An 18,200-nucleotide genomic window follows, 5' to 3' on the forward strand; every position below is an offset into this window, starting at 1 on the left:
GTAAGATCCATCATTACTGCAGGAGAGAGGCAGGCAGGTACCACCCACAGGGTGCCCACTTTGTGTCTGGCCTGTGCCAATGCTCCGGGGCAGTAACTCATTCAGTCCCTCCTCACCCTGTTTGTAGATGACAAAACTGAGGCCCCCGCTCAAAGAGGCAGCAAGCCACCTCCTCTCTAGGGAGACAGACAGCTTCCTTGATCTAGGCAGGGGCCTTTGGAGGGCTCTCTGAGCTGGACCGGAGCCTCCGTGACTGCTCAGGGCATCGGTACCGGCACAGACAGGGTGTCTCTGTATTTCTGCACAATGGCACTGGGCCTGCCTTCCTGGATAGCTGGGGCCAGCTGTGGATAGGGGTGGGGTGGCAGGCTGGGTGTCCCGCATACCTGACTGTGGTGTCAAACTCGAAGGGGAAGATGATGTCGTGGTGATGGCAGATCTGGCAGATGAAGCCACGCTGGGTGCACAGGTCACAGTGGTAGACGTGCTGGGAGGCAAATCCAATCAGGGTGTTGAGGAACCCTTCATACACTCCGTCCGCGATCTGTGGAGGGCAAGTGCAGGCCGACAGGCCTTTCGGGTAGCTGTGCTGAGGCTGAGGCCATCTATAAAATGTGGCTCCACCTTGCCTCAAGAACTCCTATTCCCAAAGAGTATCTTCCCACTTGGGCAAGAACCCCCCCTCCCCGGTCCAGGCTGAACAATGCAGGTGTACAGCTCCCCCACATGGAGGTCACTGGGGGTAACTGGCTTAAGGATGAGACCCAAATCCACAGTGCCCTCCCTGAAGGAAGGAATGTCCTCAACTTTCAGGCCTGGGGCCTCTCTTCCTGCTGCCCTCTAGCTGGGGACGAGGCCAGAGGCAGGGAAGGGGCCAAGGCGCTCCTGTTCCCCAGGCTTTGCTGGACTGCCTGCTAACTGCAGGGGGCTGGCGCTCAGTCACCGCCCAGGAATCCTGGGACAGCCAGACACATAGTCTGAGGTGCTGAAAAGCTGCAGCCACCCCTCCCGTCTGATGTCTCCAGGAATGAGGCCCCTCTGGGGGTAGAGAAAGGCATTCTCACCTGCTGGAGGTCGGCAACACTGTACTTGTGGGGAGACTCCAAGAGGTAATTCCTGTGGTTGAGCCTTCAAACAAAACAGAAGAGGCCCCTTATAAGGGTTTCCCGATCCGGGGCAACCTGTGTTTGTTTTCATTCCTTCAGCTGCTCACTGGGTATGAATGCCTGGCCAGGGCGGTGCCTAAGAGCGCGGTCGGGCGCCCGGGTTGGGGATCTGGTCTTCCAGGTGACCCAGGGCAAATTACTCAACATCTCTACAACTCAAGCTTCCTCACCTGAGAAATAGAGCTCTTTGAGGATTAAATAATTTATTTAAAGCATTTGGCATAGTGCCCAGCACACAGTAAACAACGAATGATTATCAGCTAGAGTTGATAACACTGTATCGTATAACTGAAATTTGCTGAGAGTAGAACTTAAATGCTCTCACCAAAAATCTACACCTAAGTAGTGAGGTGATGGATGTGTGAATAAACCAGATGGGAGGAACCGTCTCACAATGTATATACATACACCAAATTATCATGATATCCACTTTCAACATGTTATAATTTTATCAGTTATGCCTCAATAGAGCTGAAGAATATTCCAAAAAAATTTAAAGGTTATAAAACATAGAACGTCTTTAAAAAAATTATAATGAGGAGGAGGATGACCAGAGCCAACATTTATACTGGGAACTGGGCTTAGAGGTTTATATCCATTAACTCATTGCACTGTCCTGTGAGGTTGGTACTCTTATAATCCCCACCTCGACAGGAGAGCTGGAGACCTGAATGCAGAAGTCAGCCTCTGGAGCCTGCACCCTTATCCATCCCAGTGAATGCCTGAAGGTGTTAGCTGTTGTCATTACTGCCACCATTCCATACTAGGGACAGTGGGACAGAAATGCATAGGAGGCAGCCTCTGCCCCCCTATAGCCCCTGGGCAAGCGGAGGGACACAGTCAAGCATCCAGTTTCAGTGCTATGTGAGAGTCATGGCGATGTGGTCTAAGGAAGGCAGATCCCATTTCACAGTGGGGTGGGGCATGGGGGAGACACGATGAGGGTGGCTCTACTTTCAACCTCAGTAGTGGCAGAGATCTGAGGGGTTCCATCCTCAGGGATAGAGAGTAAATGGCTGCAGAAATCCCCCTGGGACACCACCTGCCTGGCCTTGCTATGTGTGCCTGTGTGGGGGCTGGGGTTGGGGAGAATGCTCCAAGCCTAAGGCAGCTGCAAACCTGCCCCAGGAGCATCTGGGATGGGGGCTTGGCCATGCTCCACCCTATGGCCTCAGATGTGATCTGGAGAAACCTGGAGCAGGGTGACAAGTCCCACCAAATAGCCCGGCAGGCCACGCTATGCCACGAAAGGTGAGGACACTACTGCTCGGTTCACCATTCTGGTTTCCCCAGTAAACTTCCAGCTTTCTGGGAACAGGAAGCCGCCATTTATCACCAGGAAAACGCAGGGGGCGGGGGGCGCACAGGCCGTCCCTGAACTGGCAGGAAGGGTGGGGCTGATCTGGATGGAGAGTCATCTCTGTCATCCCTACACAGTCATGGAAGCCCTGGGGACCAGCCAGGCACAAGACTCTCCCTGCAAGCCACTGTACCCTGGGCCTGCCATACTCTCAGTGAGGCCTCACAGTTGCTTCCTCCACAGTACTCAGTCCAAGCCACAGGGGACAGAGCACTGGCCCAGGGGTCAGATGCCACTGCTGTCAGGAGAGAGGTCTACACCCTAGGGCCTCTCTAGGCCTCTGTTCTCCACCCCACAATCGGAAAGTCCTTTCTGTCCTCTCCTGGTGTGAGGCTGGAAAGGGGCCAGAGAGATCTGTAGGGAACTCGGGAAGAGAGAAAACAGAGGCGAGGTTGCCCCTTTATCCTGTAACCAGTGATGAGGTGGGAAAGGGCGCTGGCAGGGCTGGCAGGGTGGGCAGGGCTGGGTTCCAGGCCGAGGCTCTGACTCCTTTGAACTTAAGTGCCTTCTCTGCCCACTCCTCCAGGGCGTTTCTAATGGCTCCTTCCCAAGGGCAGAGAGGGAGCTCTGAGGCTTCTCTGGCCCCTGGAGATGTGTCCAGGCCTGTCTGAGGATCTCCTTTCTCTCAGAGAGCCCAGCCAGAGGGCTGCCACTAGCAGAGGGGAAATCCTCCCTGACTTCACCACTCATACTCAAGGCCTGCCCTTCCTTCTCAACCATTCCAGTCCTCAGCCTCCACTCTGGCCAACTCAGGCCAGGCCTCCTCGCTTCCCAGGGCTAATTACTACATCGGCCTCTGTGCCCCCACTACTGCCAAACACAAACACATATTTTGTGTTTAGGTAATCTCTACACCCCATGTAGGGTTTGAACTCACAACCCCGAGATCAAGAGTTGCATGCTCTACTGACTAGCCAGCAGGGCACCCCCTAAAGTGGCCTTTTGTAGACCCTGTTGAGAACATCCCTTCAAAGGGCTCCCTACTGCTGGCAGGATAAATCCAAACACCTTTAGTGTGGTACCTGGGACCTTTGAGGTCTGGCTCCTGCACCCACAGTCCAGCTGCACTGAACCCCTTCAAGGGTCCCGATGAGCCACAGTCCCATCCCTTTCCATATCACAGGTCCCCTTTGAACTAGGAAGGCTGGGCCCTCCCTTCCCCTTTCTTCTCCTAATTCTTTTGCAAAATCCCAGTTCACTACATGCCTGTGTGAGGACAGAGTTCTGGAAGCATGCCCTAATAGGACTGATGGTGGTGGGATTGGAGGAAGGGTGATTGGAACTGCCTGCTGGATTCTTTTATGCTGAATATTGACTGACTTTGCAAAGAAGAAACACCTTTTTTTTTTTTTTTTTAAGGAAAGAAAAGAAGAAAAAATCCTGCAAACCCTCAGCTCCGATGCCATCTCCTCTGGGAGTTTCCTTGGCCCTCTGGCCCTGACGAGGCTGGGTCTGGTGCTTTCGCTCATGGCACGAGCCATACTGACCCAGGGCCATCTGTCTGCCTGTGTGTGTCCTTGCTCAGACTCTGAGCCCCTCACCGGCCCTCACCACAACTCTGGAAGGCCGCATGGGCACAGGGATTATTGGCCCATTTTGTAGACAAAAAAGCTTAGGCTCAGAGAGAAGTAAACCAACTTCTCAGTCACACAGCAAGTCTGAGGCCGGGCAGAGGCTGCTCCTGAGCTCTTTCACTTGCCCCCACGTTGCTTCTAAAATGGGACTTCCACTGACTGAACCTTGCTCTCTCGAAGGCTGGTAGGCTGCACAGTAGGTATGCAGTGCTACTACCCAAAGATGGGAATAGCAGAGGCAGGGAGAAAGGCATGGCTGCCTAGCAGGTCAGCCCAGACAGGTCAGTTAGGTTGATGACCAAGCAATCTGAGCAGGGTGAGTGAGGTAAGTGAGGTAAGGTGAGGTAAGTGAGTAAGTGAGGTAAGTGAGGTAAGTGAGGTAAGGCCTCAGGTAAGTGAGGCCAGCACCCAGGACCACCCTGCAGGTACCTGGTCTGCTGAGGTCTGCAGAATATCCCCTTGACTGGAGGGTGATGACAGGGAGATTTCACCACCCTGGGCAGTGAGGGCAGACTTTCTGGGTCCCAGGATATCAGAAAGGAGGGCAGTGAGTGAAGACCCAGGCATCCAGCTAATGATCACGACAGGCAAGGCCTCCCCGGGAAGCAGACTGCTAGGGTCCCTCATGGTGGCCGCCAGAGGGGCTTTCTGTCCTTTCAGGTCCCGTGGAGACCAGGGCTCAGCTGGCTGCTCTGGGAGCCTAAGAGGAACCAGCCTCTCCCTCATGTCTAAGAGAGAGCTCCCTGCAGCAGCCCCCTTGTTGAGAGTCCTGCGGGGCCTATACTGGGCACCACTTGGGGCCTCAAGCAACCATGCAGGAATGGCCCTGGGAGGACAGTAGCCAGGACTCTAGAGCTACAGCCCATCAGAGTGGTGGTCTCTGTGCCATGCCTGTGTGGAGGAGTGGCTGGGGGCACGGGGGGAATGTGAGGGGCTTGTGAGCTGCTCCAAGTGCCCAGACACCCAGCAACAAAGCCCAAGTGAACAGGAGGCACCAGCTCATCCACCTGGGGTCTGCCCTTCTGAGGGCCCTATGGGTGAGGAGGTTTACAAAGGGCCCAGAAAGATCCTAAGTTCATGCTGCAGCACAGCATCACTTCCAGACCCTGAGTAGGTCCCTAGGCTCTGGGGGCTGAGAAGCTTCTCAAAGGACATCCTGAGGGTCCTGCCCCAGTCTTGCCCCCTTCTGAGGATTTGAGGAGGGATGCTGTGCTGGATAGCAACAAAGCAGCCCTGGATGGAGGACTGGGTAGGAAAGGGCCAGGCTACACCGCCCTTGCCTCCCAGCCTCCCAACCACACTCACTTTCCTCCTTGCACCCTCTCTCCATCCAAGTTCTCTCTGTTCTTTCCATGTATGCGGCCTTTGTTCATGGCCTGTACACACTCTTTTTTCTATCTGGATCACTCACTCTTGAGTCTCTTCCCCTTTCTAAATTTCTACTCATTCTTCAGGTGTCACCTTATTTGTAAGTTCCTCCTGGAAGGCTTCCCTGCTCTGCCCTCCTCCAATCCTCTTAAAGTGCTCACAGTGGTACTTCTAAGCATCCTGCCTCCCTCCCAGCTCCCTCCCTGTTGTAGCCATTGGCTTATTCATCTGCCTTCCCCTCTAGAGAGTAGATCCTAGGTCTGCCTTGCTCAGCGTTGAGCCCACAAGCCTGGTAACTTTGAATGTTCTCAGTAAATATCTGTTGAATGAATGAATGAATGAATGAATACATGAGCAGGTAAAAGCCACTCTCCAAGTATGTGATCATTTCCCAAACCCAATGGGAAAGTGATTTCTGCCCAGCCCTGGCATTTCTCCCAAGAGGGCATCTTGTGCTGGTGCTAGCTGTGTGTGTGTGTGTGTGTGTGCGCGCGCACACGGGCGTCCAGGATGCTCACCTCTTGCTCAGCTCTTTCAGAGCTCCGCTTCGGCACAGGCTCAGGTAATCCCCCAGAAGCTTCAGCTGCTCCCGGCATCGCCCGATGAGGCGCATCTGCTCCACATGCTCATACAGTGAGGCATTCACCAGCTGCAGGTTGATGAGGGGCTGGGCCCGGATCTGCATCAGGAACTTCAGGGCCTGCCGGCAGATCTGGGGCACACCACATAGTGGGGATGGGACAGGATGGTGAGTGCCTCTGGGACGGGCATGGTCTTACCTACTCACTCACCCAGCCACCCAGCTCCAAGGGACATGGTGCCATCTTCATTTTACAAATGAGAGAACTGAGGCTCAGGGTCGAAGTGACTGGGCCTATGTCCATAGCTCAGAAAAGTCAAGATCTGAACCCAGTTAACCTAATGCCCAGACCTATTCTCCCTCCATGGCACCAGCTGCTGCCCTTCTCCCCCTGGGCCCACAGACCCTTCCCATTCTTTCCTGTCTTCCCAGCCCCCACTTTCCTGCCTCATGGAACAGGCACTGCCTGAGGCCAAGGAGGCAGGAACCAGGTGACTGTCTGAGTCAGGCTCCAGCCACAGGAAGCCACAGATCAGAGCCGGCTTAAGGAGGTTTTCCAACTTCCCCAGCTCTTGCCAGCAGCACCAACCCAGGCTCCCCCAAGTCCCTGTGTGGAGGTGAGCGATGAATCCCAGCCTTTCCCAACTGATAGGGTGTTGCAGGTCCCACCCTCAGTCCTGACCCTAATGCCAAAGCCAGTTACTGAGAACCTACCATGTGCCAGACAGAGATCCTCAGCCCCATCCTTTCCTCATGCTTATGACAATCCAATGGGGAAGGTGTCATCATCCCCATTTTATAGATGAAGAAGTGAAGGCTCACAGAAGCTAAAGTGGCCTATCTAATCTACCTGCAGAAAGTGGAGCCCGGGTCTAAACTGAAGTGTGGTCTTTGCACAGATGGCTGTTTCATCAACTAATGAGAAGCCTCTCTCCCCTTCAGTGTCCTCCTCACTGTGACGAGAAGGACGGAGGAGCTGAGACGTTCTTCACCATCAACTTGGAGTTGGGGTTTCAAGTCAGAATTGAATTTGAATCCCAACTCTATCACTTCCTAGCAGTGTGACCTTGTGACAATTACTTAACCTCTCCGTGACTCAGTTTCCTTGTCTGTAAAGTGGGGAAAATAAAAGCACCTCCCTTATGGGATTATTTTGAGTTCAGATAAAAAGAAAATCCATAAGCTCCTGGCACATAGCATATCCTCAGGAATGGGAGCTGCCTTCAGACTCTGAGTGTCCGTGTGGCCCAGCTGGCCCCTGAAGCATCGGGAATGTGACAGGGTCCTTGGGAGATGGTCACACTGGGGGCTTAGGAGACTCTGGCCTCCTGTCATCCAGTTCCACTGCCATCTCTTGCCTTTCCCAGCAACAGACAACTCCTTTTACCATTTCTCAGAGCCCTGAAGTATCAGCCTGTGACCTGATGGGCAGTGGAGCAGCAAAGGCCCGGGGACTCCTCTCAGACTGTTCTTCTCCATATCGCCTGGCCCGTCCCATGACTCGCTTCAATCCTTGGGCGAGGCTCTGATGAAATCACACAGAGGAATGCGTGCTGAAAACTGCCAAGTGCTATGGACAGGCAGGAGCTTCCTGCTCCCCTGGACTGTTCCTGGCCTGTGGGCTTGCAGGAGACAGGCGAGAAAGAATCCCTAGTCCTGCGCTGACATGCTGCCAAGTGCCAGCCAGACCCTGCACAAATGGGTCAGCCAGCGGTAACAGTGAACAATAAGGCCCCTCACCCACGAGCCACCCACTTTCTATTTCGAATGTTCCTGTCTTTCCCAGGCCAGAGATCTCTGAGAGAGCGAGAGCTGGATATTTCCTGATCTCAGACATACCCAGAAAAGTACTGTCATTTTCTGGTAGGGAGAAGGAAGTGGCACAAGGATTGCAGCAATAAATAAGAAGATGGCTTAACCAGTGTCCGGGTGTTGTAAATAGTGAGTGTGTTTTACGGCCAAAGAATGATTTGCATTTGTGGTGGTTCTGAGTTTAATATTCTATGTGTAGTTAGTTAAATACTTACCACCAAGGGCAGGAGTGAGGACAAGGTAACCAACCAAAAAGCCAAAGTGAAGCTACTGTTCTTGGGGTTCCAGTCCCCAGCACGGTGGAGGCTGGGGTGATACACAACCCTTCCCTGCACTCTGAGGACACATCTGCACATCAAGGTTGCTCAGCCAGTTGGCCTGGAGCTTGTGAGAAGCAAATCACTTCCTTATGCTTCTGTGTCTGTCTTAAACAGAAATCTGTGCCTTTGGGGTGAAGCCAAGCTTGTGTTCTTGGAAGCAGGCCCTGACCAAGTGAACCAGGGGCCAAAGGTGTGACAGGCCTCAGGAGAAAAAAAGGGCTCTGATGTAGGGGCTCTGAGAGACTGGGCTCCTGTCTCTGTTAGTTCTTACACAACCCTGAGGCACACACTTATTAATTCCTCTTTAGAGACCAGGAAACTAAAGCTAAATAATTTGCTAATGGTAACACAGTTAGGTAAGTGGTAAGCTCAGGTGTAGAGGAAGAAATGTGAACGATCCTGGGATACATCCAATTAAAAAGCACTTGGTGAACATAAAACAGTACCCAAGACTAAGTGATGCTAAGTCGACAAAGCACGTTATAAAGCGGTATGAGTCCAGGATGATCCCAACTTTACAAACGTATGGAAACAGATCCATGGAAAAGGCTGACTGCTCCAAGGGGAGGTGCAGCTGGTTGGCCAGCCCACCCACCCACCTGTCCATCCACATCCATCCACCATCCGGTTATATATGTAATCTATCCTAATTATCCTTCCTTACCTACCTATCCTTGTCTGTCTGTCTCTCTATCCATCTGGCTGCTGGTACCTTAGTTTTGTCTGTAGCCATGGGGAGCTGCAGAGAATCATCCTTAGACCTCTACCTGAGGATCAAGGCAGACACTGACAGAGCTCTGCTCAAGGCTATAGACCAGCACTGCATTTTTTGCTTGCTGGCTCCCCCTCCATCATGGGGCCTGAACCAGTGACCCAGGCTTCCCGAGAGCCAGCCTCCTTTACAGAGATGAAGAGCAGCAGCAAAGAAGTATGATCATTCGTCTGTCACTTAGCAGCCTTGTGTGGCCACAACAGGCCGGGCTCAGGGCTTACCGGGCGCTTGGTGAGGTCCCAGTTGTGGATGATCCTGGCTGGAATCACCGAGGCATCGTCTTGGTGGCAGATGTCACAGTAATAGAGGCCAGAGAAGGCACAAAGCTTGGGTCGTACAAATGAGAAGCCAATCTGTCGGGAGCAGCCTGGGGAGAAGGACAGTGGGAGAGTGAGCAGTGGCAGGGCCAGAGTCTGCAAACAATGCAGAAGTTACTAAGCAGAAGGACCAACTCTTTAAGGGAAGGATAGATTAAAAAGGATAGAGAGATAAAACACCCTCACTCATACGCACCCCACCAAATAACCCTATTAATTAGTCTTTATAGCAGAACACCATTAGCAATTATTGTTGCCATTTTACAGCTGAAAACATTGGTGCCCAGAATGGTGGAGACCTGCCCAGTCATGGGACGATTACACAGCATAGCTGGGCACTGGATTTGGGTTAGGTTGCTGTTAGAGCCCACATCCTCTTCTGTGTAGCTGTGTTTAGTGTTTCCACTGCTTGCTCACCGGTGCCAACCTTCTGTAGGTCTGCCCCTCCACTGAGGCCCAGAAGTAGAAGCAACCAAGTCTGGGCCTCGGTAAGCAGGGTGGGAGCTGGGGACCTGGGGCCGGCCACAGGGAGTGGGTGGGGAAGCCAGCCGAAGGCAGGGGCTGTCTGGACATTGCCTGGGGCCAGCCTGGAGTCAGAGATGCCTGGCCCCGCAGGATGGTGGTGCAGAGCCCAGCTTCAGCCCCTCTGCTAAAGGTCCTTCCACAGCAGCAGGTAGTGAGAAGCGGAGTGGGGTAGGTCCAGGGTAAAGCAAAGGCCTGGCTCAAATCCTGAGTGCATGCCTGTCTCCCACAGGGCCAGGGGAGAGTCTAGCCTTGGGATTAGAAGGGCCACCTGTTCTGTTTAATAGCTGCCTCACCCTAACCCTTCACTGAATTTTTGCAAGGTTCTGTTTCAGTGTCTATAAAAGTCTGCTGTTACTTGCTTTCCTGTGGAGAGATCACAAAGTTTAAATGAGAGGAGATTTTGAAAGTGCCTTGCAAACTATGAATACAGCCAAATGTCAATGGTGGGTATCTGCTTAGCCACAGAGCTGTGCTTGCAGCAAGAAGGAAGCCCAGCTCCTCAGATTCAGTCTCGCCCCACGAGCTGGCAGGTGACAGGCACAGTAAGAGCCGCCCCCTGCCAGCATTCACACCCACTGGGGAATTCTCCTCATAAGCCTTGGGGTTCTGGCCTTCACCCTAAGCCTAACACCCACAGGCTGAAGGTACCGAGTGCAAGTGTTAGGGGTTTGCAGGGGGAGGGGGTGATCTGGGACTTGAAAATGTTTTCTGCAGGAAGAAAACCGACCACTTCCTTCCAGATGCCTGAAGCAGACTTTCCTCTCAAGTCCCACAGGCTCTAGCCAACTCTAGCCTCAAACCACTCGCAGCCATGTCTCCTGTTATGGCACTCTGCAACAGGGCAAAGTTTTCATGGTTCACCTGGAGAACCAAGGTGATGGAAATGGGTGTCTGGGTCCCTGTGGGGGCCTGGCTGGAGCAAGGTTCTGGGACTGTCAAGGTCCTCATCTGGCTCTACCATGGGAAAGGTATCGTGAGGAATAAATGAAATAATCCAAATAAAGCAGCTGGCCCAGTGCCCCCACAGGCGAATCAGATTTAATGATGGCAATAATATAGCAAGTGTACTGACTTAGAATAATATCTATAATATATTCTTAAGTAGAAAAAAAACCAAGTTGCAGAACAGTATAAATAGCTGTGCTGTCTCAAACAGTGGCCATAAGCCACAGGTACCCATTTCAGTTTAAATACCTTTATGTTAAAGTGAAAATTCAGTTCCTTCCATCATAATAGCTACATTTGAAGTACTCAGGAGCCACATGTGGCTTGTAGTTACCATAGTGGACAGCATAGATCTAGAACATTTTCATCATCAGAGAAGTTCTGTTGCACAGAACAGAGTAGCATGAGCCCATTTTTGTAGCTGAAAAAGACTGTGTGCACTTGCAAAAGCATGCAGAAATATTTGGAAGGATGCCATGTCCCTGCTCCAAAAGAAGCTAAGCATATGGTAATATGATAATGAAAGGGTGGAGACCAGAGCTCCCTGGATGGAACTCCCTAAGCAGAGAGCAAGCAGCACTTTGAAGAGCTGCCACCCACAGGTGCCAACCCTTGGCAGGGGTGCTGGCCTCCGTGGGTGCCGGGGAGAAGCAGGGGCAATTTGCCGCAACATCCCAGGGGTGGCGTGGGGGCAGAGGTAGAAAGCCAGGAAAGGGCAGAGTGCCTAAATTAGAAAGCCGACTCGAGGCAGAGGAGGTGAGTGCACTGGGGGTGGTAGGACGGCAAGCGGGCACCTGCACAGAAGCAGCCCTGGGAGTCAAGGCCTTTCTCCATGGGGATGGCCACCAGGTACTGCAGTAGGAAGCCGTTCTCCCTCGTGGCGAACTGCAGCACCTCCTGACAGTTCTCGTCCAGACTGCCGCCCAGTGTCACCGCCTCCTCGGCTATCTCCAAGTAGGACGCCAGGACCTTGCGCACCAGCTCCCTCCATAGAGTGGCCTCCTCAGCATTCCCAGCCTGCAGCTTCAGGACAGCCTTGGCCGTGAGGATTTTGAAGCAAGATGGGCCCCCAAGGCTCGTGTCTGGCAGGATATCTCGGATGGTCTCAATTCCATGACTGTCACTTAACATCTTCTCATTGTTTCTCACTCGGAAGCATTTCAGAGACTCCAAGGATAGGGAGAAAATATAGGGCATCCAAGTCCTGTCAGTGTACAGGTACAGAAGGGATTCTTTAATAGCATCTGGCTCGGGAACTTGGGCAGAAGACCAACAGAACTGTGTGCCCTGGAGGGTTTCAGGCTCGGTGAGCAGGTCTGGGCGGGAGGGGAGGCCACCCTGGGGGGTGTCTGGGGGGTCCTCAGGCTGCTCTGGATACTGGATGTTCACCCACTCATCCTCCTGCTGGGGCCGGCACTTCTGCAGGGCCTCCCGCACCCGGTCCAGCCAGTCCTCAGCTTCATCCTGGGAGGAGGCCCGCAGTGCCAGCTTCCTGCCAGAGAAGACCAGCTCAAAGCGGCCATCGCTGTGCGCCGGCCCCACAGACTCACAGCGCAGCAGTGAGCAGTTCTCCACGCAGGTGCGCTCCTCGGTGTTCAGGTAGAGGCGGAACTCCAGAGGGGAGAGCTCGCAGAAGAGCTCCTTCCAAATGCCCATTGCCCCTCGCCGCTCCACGGTGCCCAGCTTCATGAGACCCCGGAATGGGTTGGACAGCCCTGGGGGCAGAAAGGGGCACTTTAGACAGTGGGCCATCCCTCTTCCTCCTGAGGCCCTGCAGCGGTGTGGACAGTGGCTGCCACCAGAATAAATTTGAGCACTTTCATCCCGTCCTCACCCTCAGCTTGTTGACCTTGTTTCTGAATTGTTTATCTGAGACAAAAAAACACTCAAAAGATGACCTCCACAGACCCCTTGCTACAGCATCTGTACCCACACTCTGACATCCCCATTGTCACCAGAGATGAACTGACAGCTCAGTCTGAGGCCAACCCCTCTGTTTGATTGAGCAGAGGACCTCCGCCCCCGCCTATTCAGGGATAAGGGCATCTCTCCAGCAACCCATCCTCCCTCTCCCGTGTCACTGCTTTCTCCCTTCCCTCCTGGATCATTCCCACCAGCACACAAACACACTGTTATTTCTGCCATCTTTAAAAATAGCCTTCTTGACGGCCCTCACATCTCTAATTACCACCCTGTTCCTTCGTCCCCCAAGGAGGTATCACAACGATCTCAAGTTCCCCAATTCCCATTCCATCTTGAATCTGTTCCAGTCAGGCTTCTGTCCCCTCCTTCCACTGAAACTGTGCTTGGAAAGCCCCATGCCCTCCTGGTCACCAAATCTAAAGGCTAATCCTTAGTCCCCATCTGGCCTGACCCATCAGCATCACTGGACACAGCTGAGCCCTCCTTCCCTCATGAAACACTTCCCTCACTCGACCGCTGAGGACTGCCACTATGGGTCCTCCTCTGCCCCAACGGGCCACTCTTCTGTCCCCTGGGCTTGCTCTTCCTTCTCTCCCTGACATCTCAACATTGGAGCACCTTAGAGCTCAGCCCTGGGGCCTCTTCTTCAGCGATACCCACTTCCTACATGATCTTACCCACATTCAGGGCTTTATGCCAACAACGCCCTGGTTTTTATCTCCAGCCTGAACCTCGCCCTTGAACCTCAGATTCAGATCTCCACCTGCTGTGTGTACGTCTAATATCTAGCATGTAATATCCCCTCAAAGTTAACATGCCCGAAATGAATTCCTGACCCTCCCACTGCAAGCCAACTTCTCTCCCAACATTCCTCATCTCATAAATGGCACACTGCATTCTTCTAGCTGCTTGGGCTAAACACCCTGCAGTTATCCTTGATTCCCTTTCTTCCACACCCCATCTCCAGTCTATCTGCAAATCCTGCTGGCATAGCCCAGAAACCCCATTTCTTACCACCTCCATAGCCACCATATGGGCTCAGCTGGCCATCACCCCTGGCCTGGCTTATGGTGAGAGCCTCCTGACTGGTCTCTCTACCTGAGGTCCTTCAACATATGAGCCAGGATGCCCCCCCCCTTAAAGGAAGTCAGACCATGTCCCTCTGCCCCGAACCCTGCAATGGCTGCCATCTTCCTCAGAGCAAAAGCTAATGGCCCTTCTGTGGCCCGAGAGGCCCTCTGTCACTTGGCCCTCATCTCCTCAGTTTCCTGGGCATGTGCCCAGCACAGGTGCTTTGCATTTGTTTCCCTGCTTGAGACACACAGGTCGCCCCATGCCTTCTTCCCTCCCTTCCTTCACATCTCCTCACATGTCACCTTATTTATGAGGACCCCCTTGGCCATCCCATATAAAATAGTATACTCCCCATCTTGGCACTCCCCAGTTTACTCTTCTCCATGGCAATGATTATCACCAGCCCATACTGTACCTTTACCTGTTAATTTTCTTATTTCCTGTCTCTTGCACTAGGACAGAAGTCTATGAAGACAGAGACTTCATTTCACTTCCTGCATGTCCCCAGCACCTAGAACAGCCTGGCATATCACAGATAACTATCTGCTGAATGAGCACATGTAGAAATGCTCCCTGTTTCATAGGGGGTCTGCCCCTAACCGGGGATCCGAAAGACACGTAGTTTTCTCTCTCCCAGCCTGGACTAGCCTTGGAGATTTCAAACAATTGTATAGGGTCTTCCTACCCTTCAGGGAACCTGACAGCCTAGGTGTGAAGCACATTCTCTGGCATGGTTACAATTACCACATGGACATAAAGAAAAACCTAAAAGAAGCCAGCATGGAGACCAGGGCTCTACCCATACCCCTCAAGCCAGGAACCTGGCAAGAACTGTCTGTTGGGTCACTGCAAACACAAAACGAAGCGAGAAAGAGATGGACTCTAGGACTCCAGGTCATACTTTTTTGTTTATGCGGATTATGGAAAAATTAGGTTATGGTTATTGAACGCATTCTAGAATTTCACAGGGTATCACTGTAAACAGCACATAGAGGACACTAACTAGAGCTGATAACACCCCACCAGAGCCATCAAACAAGCCAACTAAGATGAAGGCCTTGGGAAGGGACATTGAGATGCCTTCAGGAGGCACGGTTTGCTCTAGGCTCCAGGTAGAACCCAGAATTTTGTATAATCATATGACTTCAGGGGAAAAGTTTCAATATTTCAATATATGAAACAGGTTTTTGAGTATTATTTTGTCGAGATATTATGAGAAAACGTAGTACTTCTCCTGAAATGCTTTCCCGAATTACTCAGCATGGGTGCTCCATATTACATTTGGGGAAGAGGTTGTGCTTGTAAGGAGAAGACACCCCCCCCCACCCCAGCTGGTAATGGATAAAGGGCCTTTAGCCCTGCTCTCTGGAAGGCCCTGTGCCTGCAGTGCGAGGTCGCAGAGCCCTGCGGCCACCTACCCATCTGCCGGCGGTGCACAACCCTGAAGTTCTTATGCTCCTGTGCAGCGGCTGCCTTGCTTCTCCTGCTTCCTGGGGAAGGCACACAGGCTTTGTCTAAGGATCCTGTGGAGAAGCTTTTCCTTGGTCCTTGGGAACAACGCCTGAGGAGACTAGGCCTTGACTCGGGCGACCCTCCGAAAGGAGCCGCAGAGCGCTCTGAGGGGCTCTCTGTGGGAGGCTCTTGGGGAGGCCTGTAGAAATCATCCTCTGAGATCCAGCTCTTGTTTTTCTAGTGGAAAAGAGTGAAGACAGAGGTTGTTTTCAATGAACATCTTTATCAAGACACAATTTGCCTATCATTAAATTAATCTTTGACACATTTGCAGTTTAAGAGTTTCAGTGTGTTCACAGAGTTGTGCAACCATCACCACAATCTAAGTTTAGGATGCTTTCATTACTCCAAAAAGAAAGCCCATGCCCATGAGTGGTCAATCACCATTTCCCCTCAACTGCTCCGGTTCTAGGCAAGCAATAATCTACTTTCTGTTTCCATTGATTTGTCCATTCTGCATGTTTCATTAAAATGGAATCTTCTAACACATGGGCTTTGCATCTGCCTTCTTCCCCTCAGCATCAGGTTTTCAGGGTCTGCCGTGTTACAGTAGCTGTGAGTACTTCATTCCTCTTTATTACTAAATGGTATCACGTGGTACAGATGTACCACACTGTTTGCTCACCAGCCGATGGGCATTAGGGTTGTTTCCCCTTTGTGGTGATTATGAATAATGCTGCTGTGAACATTCATATCCAAGATTTTGTGTGGACGTATGTTTTCCCATTTCCTTGGGCACATACCTGTAAGTGGAAGTGATGGGTCATATGGTTAACTGTGTCTAACTTTCTGAGGAATTTTTCTTTCTTTTTTTAATTATAGGAGTCAGGTCACACAGCTCTTAGAGACAAATGAACCTGGATTTGAGATCCTTTTTTTTTTTTTTTTAAATATTTTATTTATCCATTCATGAGAGACACACAGAGAGAGAGGCAGAGACATAGGCAGAGGGAGAAACAGGCTCCACACAGGGAGCCCGATGTGGGATTCGATCCTGGGACTCAAGAATCACCCCCTGGGCTGAAGGCAGGTGCTAAATTGCTGAGCCACCCAGGCATCCCATTTTCTGAGGAATTTTTAAACTGTTTTCCGAAGAGGCTCTACCATTTTACATTGTCACCAGCCACATATGAGGATTTTGATTTTTCCACATCCTCTCTACCATTTTTTGTTATCTGTTTGATTATAGCCATCCTGATGGGTGTGAAGTACCATTTTTTGGTTTAGGCTTGCAATTTCCCCAATGTCTAATGACACAGCAATCTTTCTTACGCTTAGTGGACATTGGTAGATCTCCTTTGGAGAAATGTCTATTCAAATCCTTTGCCCATTTTTAAATTGGTTTGTCTTTTGGTCCTTGTGCTATAGGTTGAATTGCATCCCCCACAAAGATATATTAAAATCCTAAGCCCCAGTATCTCAGAATGTGATCTTTTTTGGAAGTAGGGTTGTTGCAGATGTAATTAGTTAAGATGAAATCATGCTGGGAGAGGGTGAACCCTTCATCCAATGTGATTGGTCTTCTTTAAGAGGAGAAAAGACATACATACAGAGGAGAATCCCAAGAGAAGACAGAGACACAGAACAAGAAACCCATGTGATGACAGAGGCAGAGCTTGGAGTGAAGGGTCTCTGAGCCAAGGAACATCAAGGATTAACATCAAAGATTGCCGGCAACTCCAAGCTGAGAGAAGGGTGCAGAACAGATTCCTTTTCAAAACCTCCAGAAGGAACCAACCCCATCTGAATTTTGGACTTCTAGCTCCCAGAACTATCACAGAACATGTTTCTGTTGTTTTGAGCCCTCTAGTTTATGGTATTTTATTACAGAGGCCTTAGGAAACAAATACAAGTTGTAAGGGTTCTTTATATATTCTAGGGTATATGGGTTACTAGGCTTATAGCATATTTATGGTTTGCAAATAATTTCTCCAATTCTGGGGGTTGTCTGTTCACTTTCTTGCTGGTGCTTTTCGAGGCATGAAATTAAAAAAAAAAAAAGCCCAGCAACAGCTTTTCGAGGCATGAAATTAAAAAATCTTTTTTGAAGTCCAACATATCTATTTTTTTCTTTTGTCTCTGCCTTTGGTGTTTTTTTTTAATTTTTTTATTTATTTTTATTTATGATAGTCACAGAGAGAGAGAGAGAGGGGCAGAGACACAGGCAGAGGGAGAAGCAGGCTCCATGCACTGGGAGCCCATTGTGGGATTCGATCCCGGGTCTCCAGGATCGCGCCCTGGGCCAAAGGCAGGCGCCAAACCGCTGCACCACCCAGGGATCCCTGCCTTTGGTGTTATAGGTAAGATGCCATTGCCTAAGCCAAGGTCACAAAGATTTGCTCCTATGTTTTATGCTAAAAGCTTTATAGTTTTAGCTCTTACACTTAGGTCTATCATCTATTTTAAATTAATTTTTGTGTATAGGGTGAGGAAGGGGTCCACCTTTATTCTTTCACATGTGGATATCCCCTTATCCCAGCATCAGTTGTTGAAGGGCTGTAGAATTTTTCAGCCCTGCTTATCAGGTTTGAGATAAGGGAGGCATGGGTGAGCAGGACCCAGAGTCCTCACTGACCACCTGTGCTGGGGCTCCTCACTTCTGAGCAGGCTCCTGAAGCCCCAGGGAGCCAGGCCCTGCCCCTGCCCTTCTGTTGCTGTCGAGTCTGAAGTTGTTCACTGGCTGAGAGAAGTGGGATGGGTCTAGGGTCAGGGGATTGTGGGATTGGATTTTTTTTTCCCACTATTTGAAGCACTCCCTGATTTTCTGTGCCTAAGCATGGATGAGCAGAGGCAAGAAGAAAGCTGGTTGGACTGCCCTAAGTGGCTGTCTACACAGAGGAAATGACTCACACAAGGGGTGGGCTCAGCCCAGCTGTTTTGTTAAGTGTCACCAACCTCACCCTGAAGTTGCTATTTCCAACCCCTAAATCAGATTGACCGCCTTGCCCTATA

At 51.2% G+C, this 18,200-nt stretch overlaps 1 protein-coding gene across 1 annotated transcript in view; it reads right to left on the minus strand.

Moving 5' to 3' along the window:
- Positions 1–18,200, minus strand: part of PLEKHM1 (pleckstrin homology and RUN domain containing M1) — a 40,896-nt gene that overhangs the window by 2,761 nt on the left and 19,935 nt on the right. The window contains 6 exon segments of the mRNA XM_077853605.1: positions 387–544; positions 1,065–1,128; positions 5,987–6,180; positions 9,174–9,319; positions 11,534–12,454; positions 15,155–15,425. Coding sequence (XP_077709731.1) covers positions 387–544; positions 1,065–1,128; positions 5,987–6,180; positions 9,174–9,319; positions 11,534–12,454; positions 15,155–15,425 — 1,754 coding nt within the window.

The sequence above is a fragment of the Canis aureus genome, chromosome 16, assembly GCF_053574225.1.
Source record: "Canis aureus isolate CA01 chromosome 16, VMU_Caureus_v.1.0, whole genome shotgun sequence".
Lineage (NCBI taxonomy): Eukaryota > Metazoa > Chordata > Mammalia > Carnivora > Canidae > Canis > Canis aureus.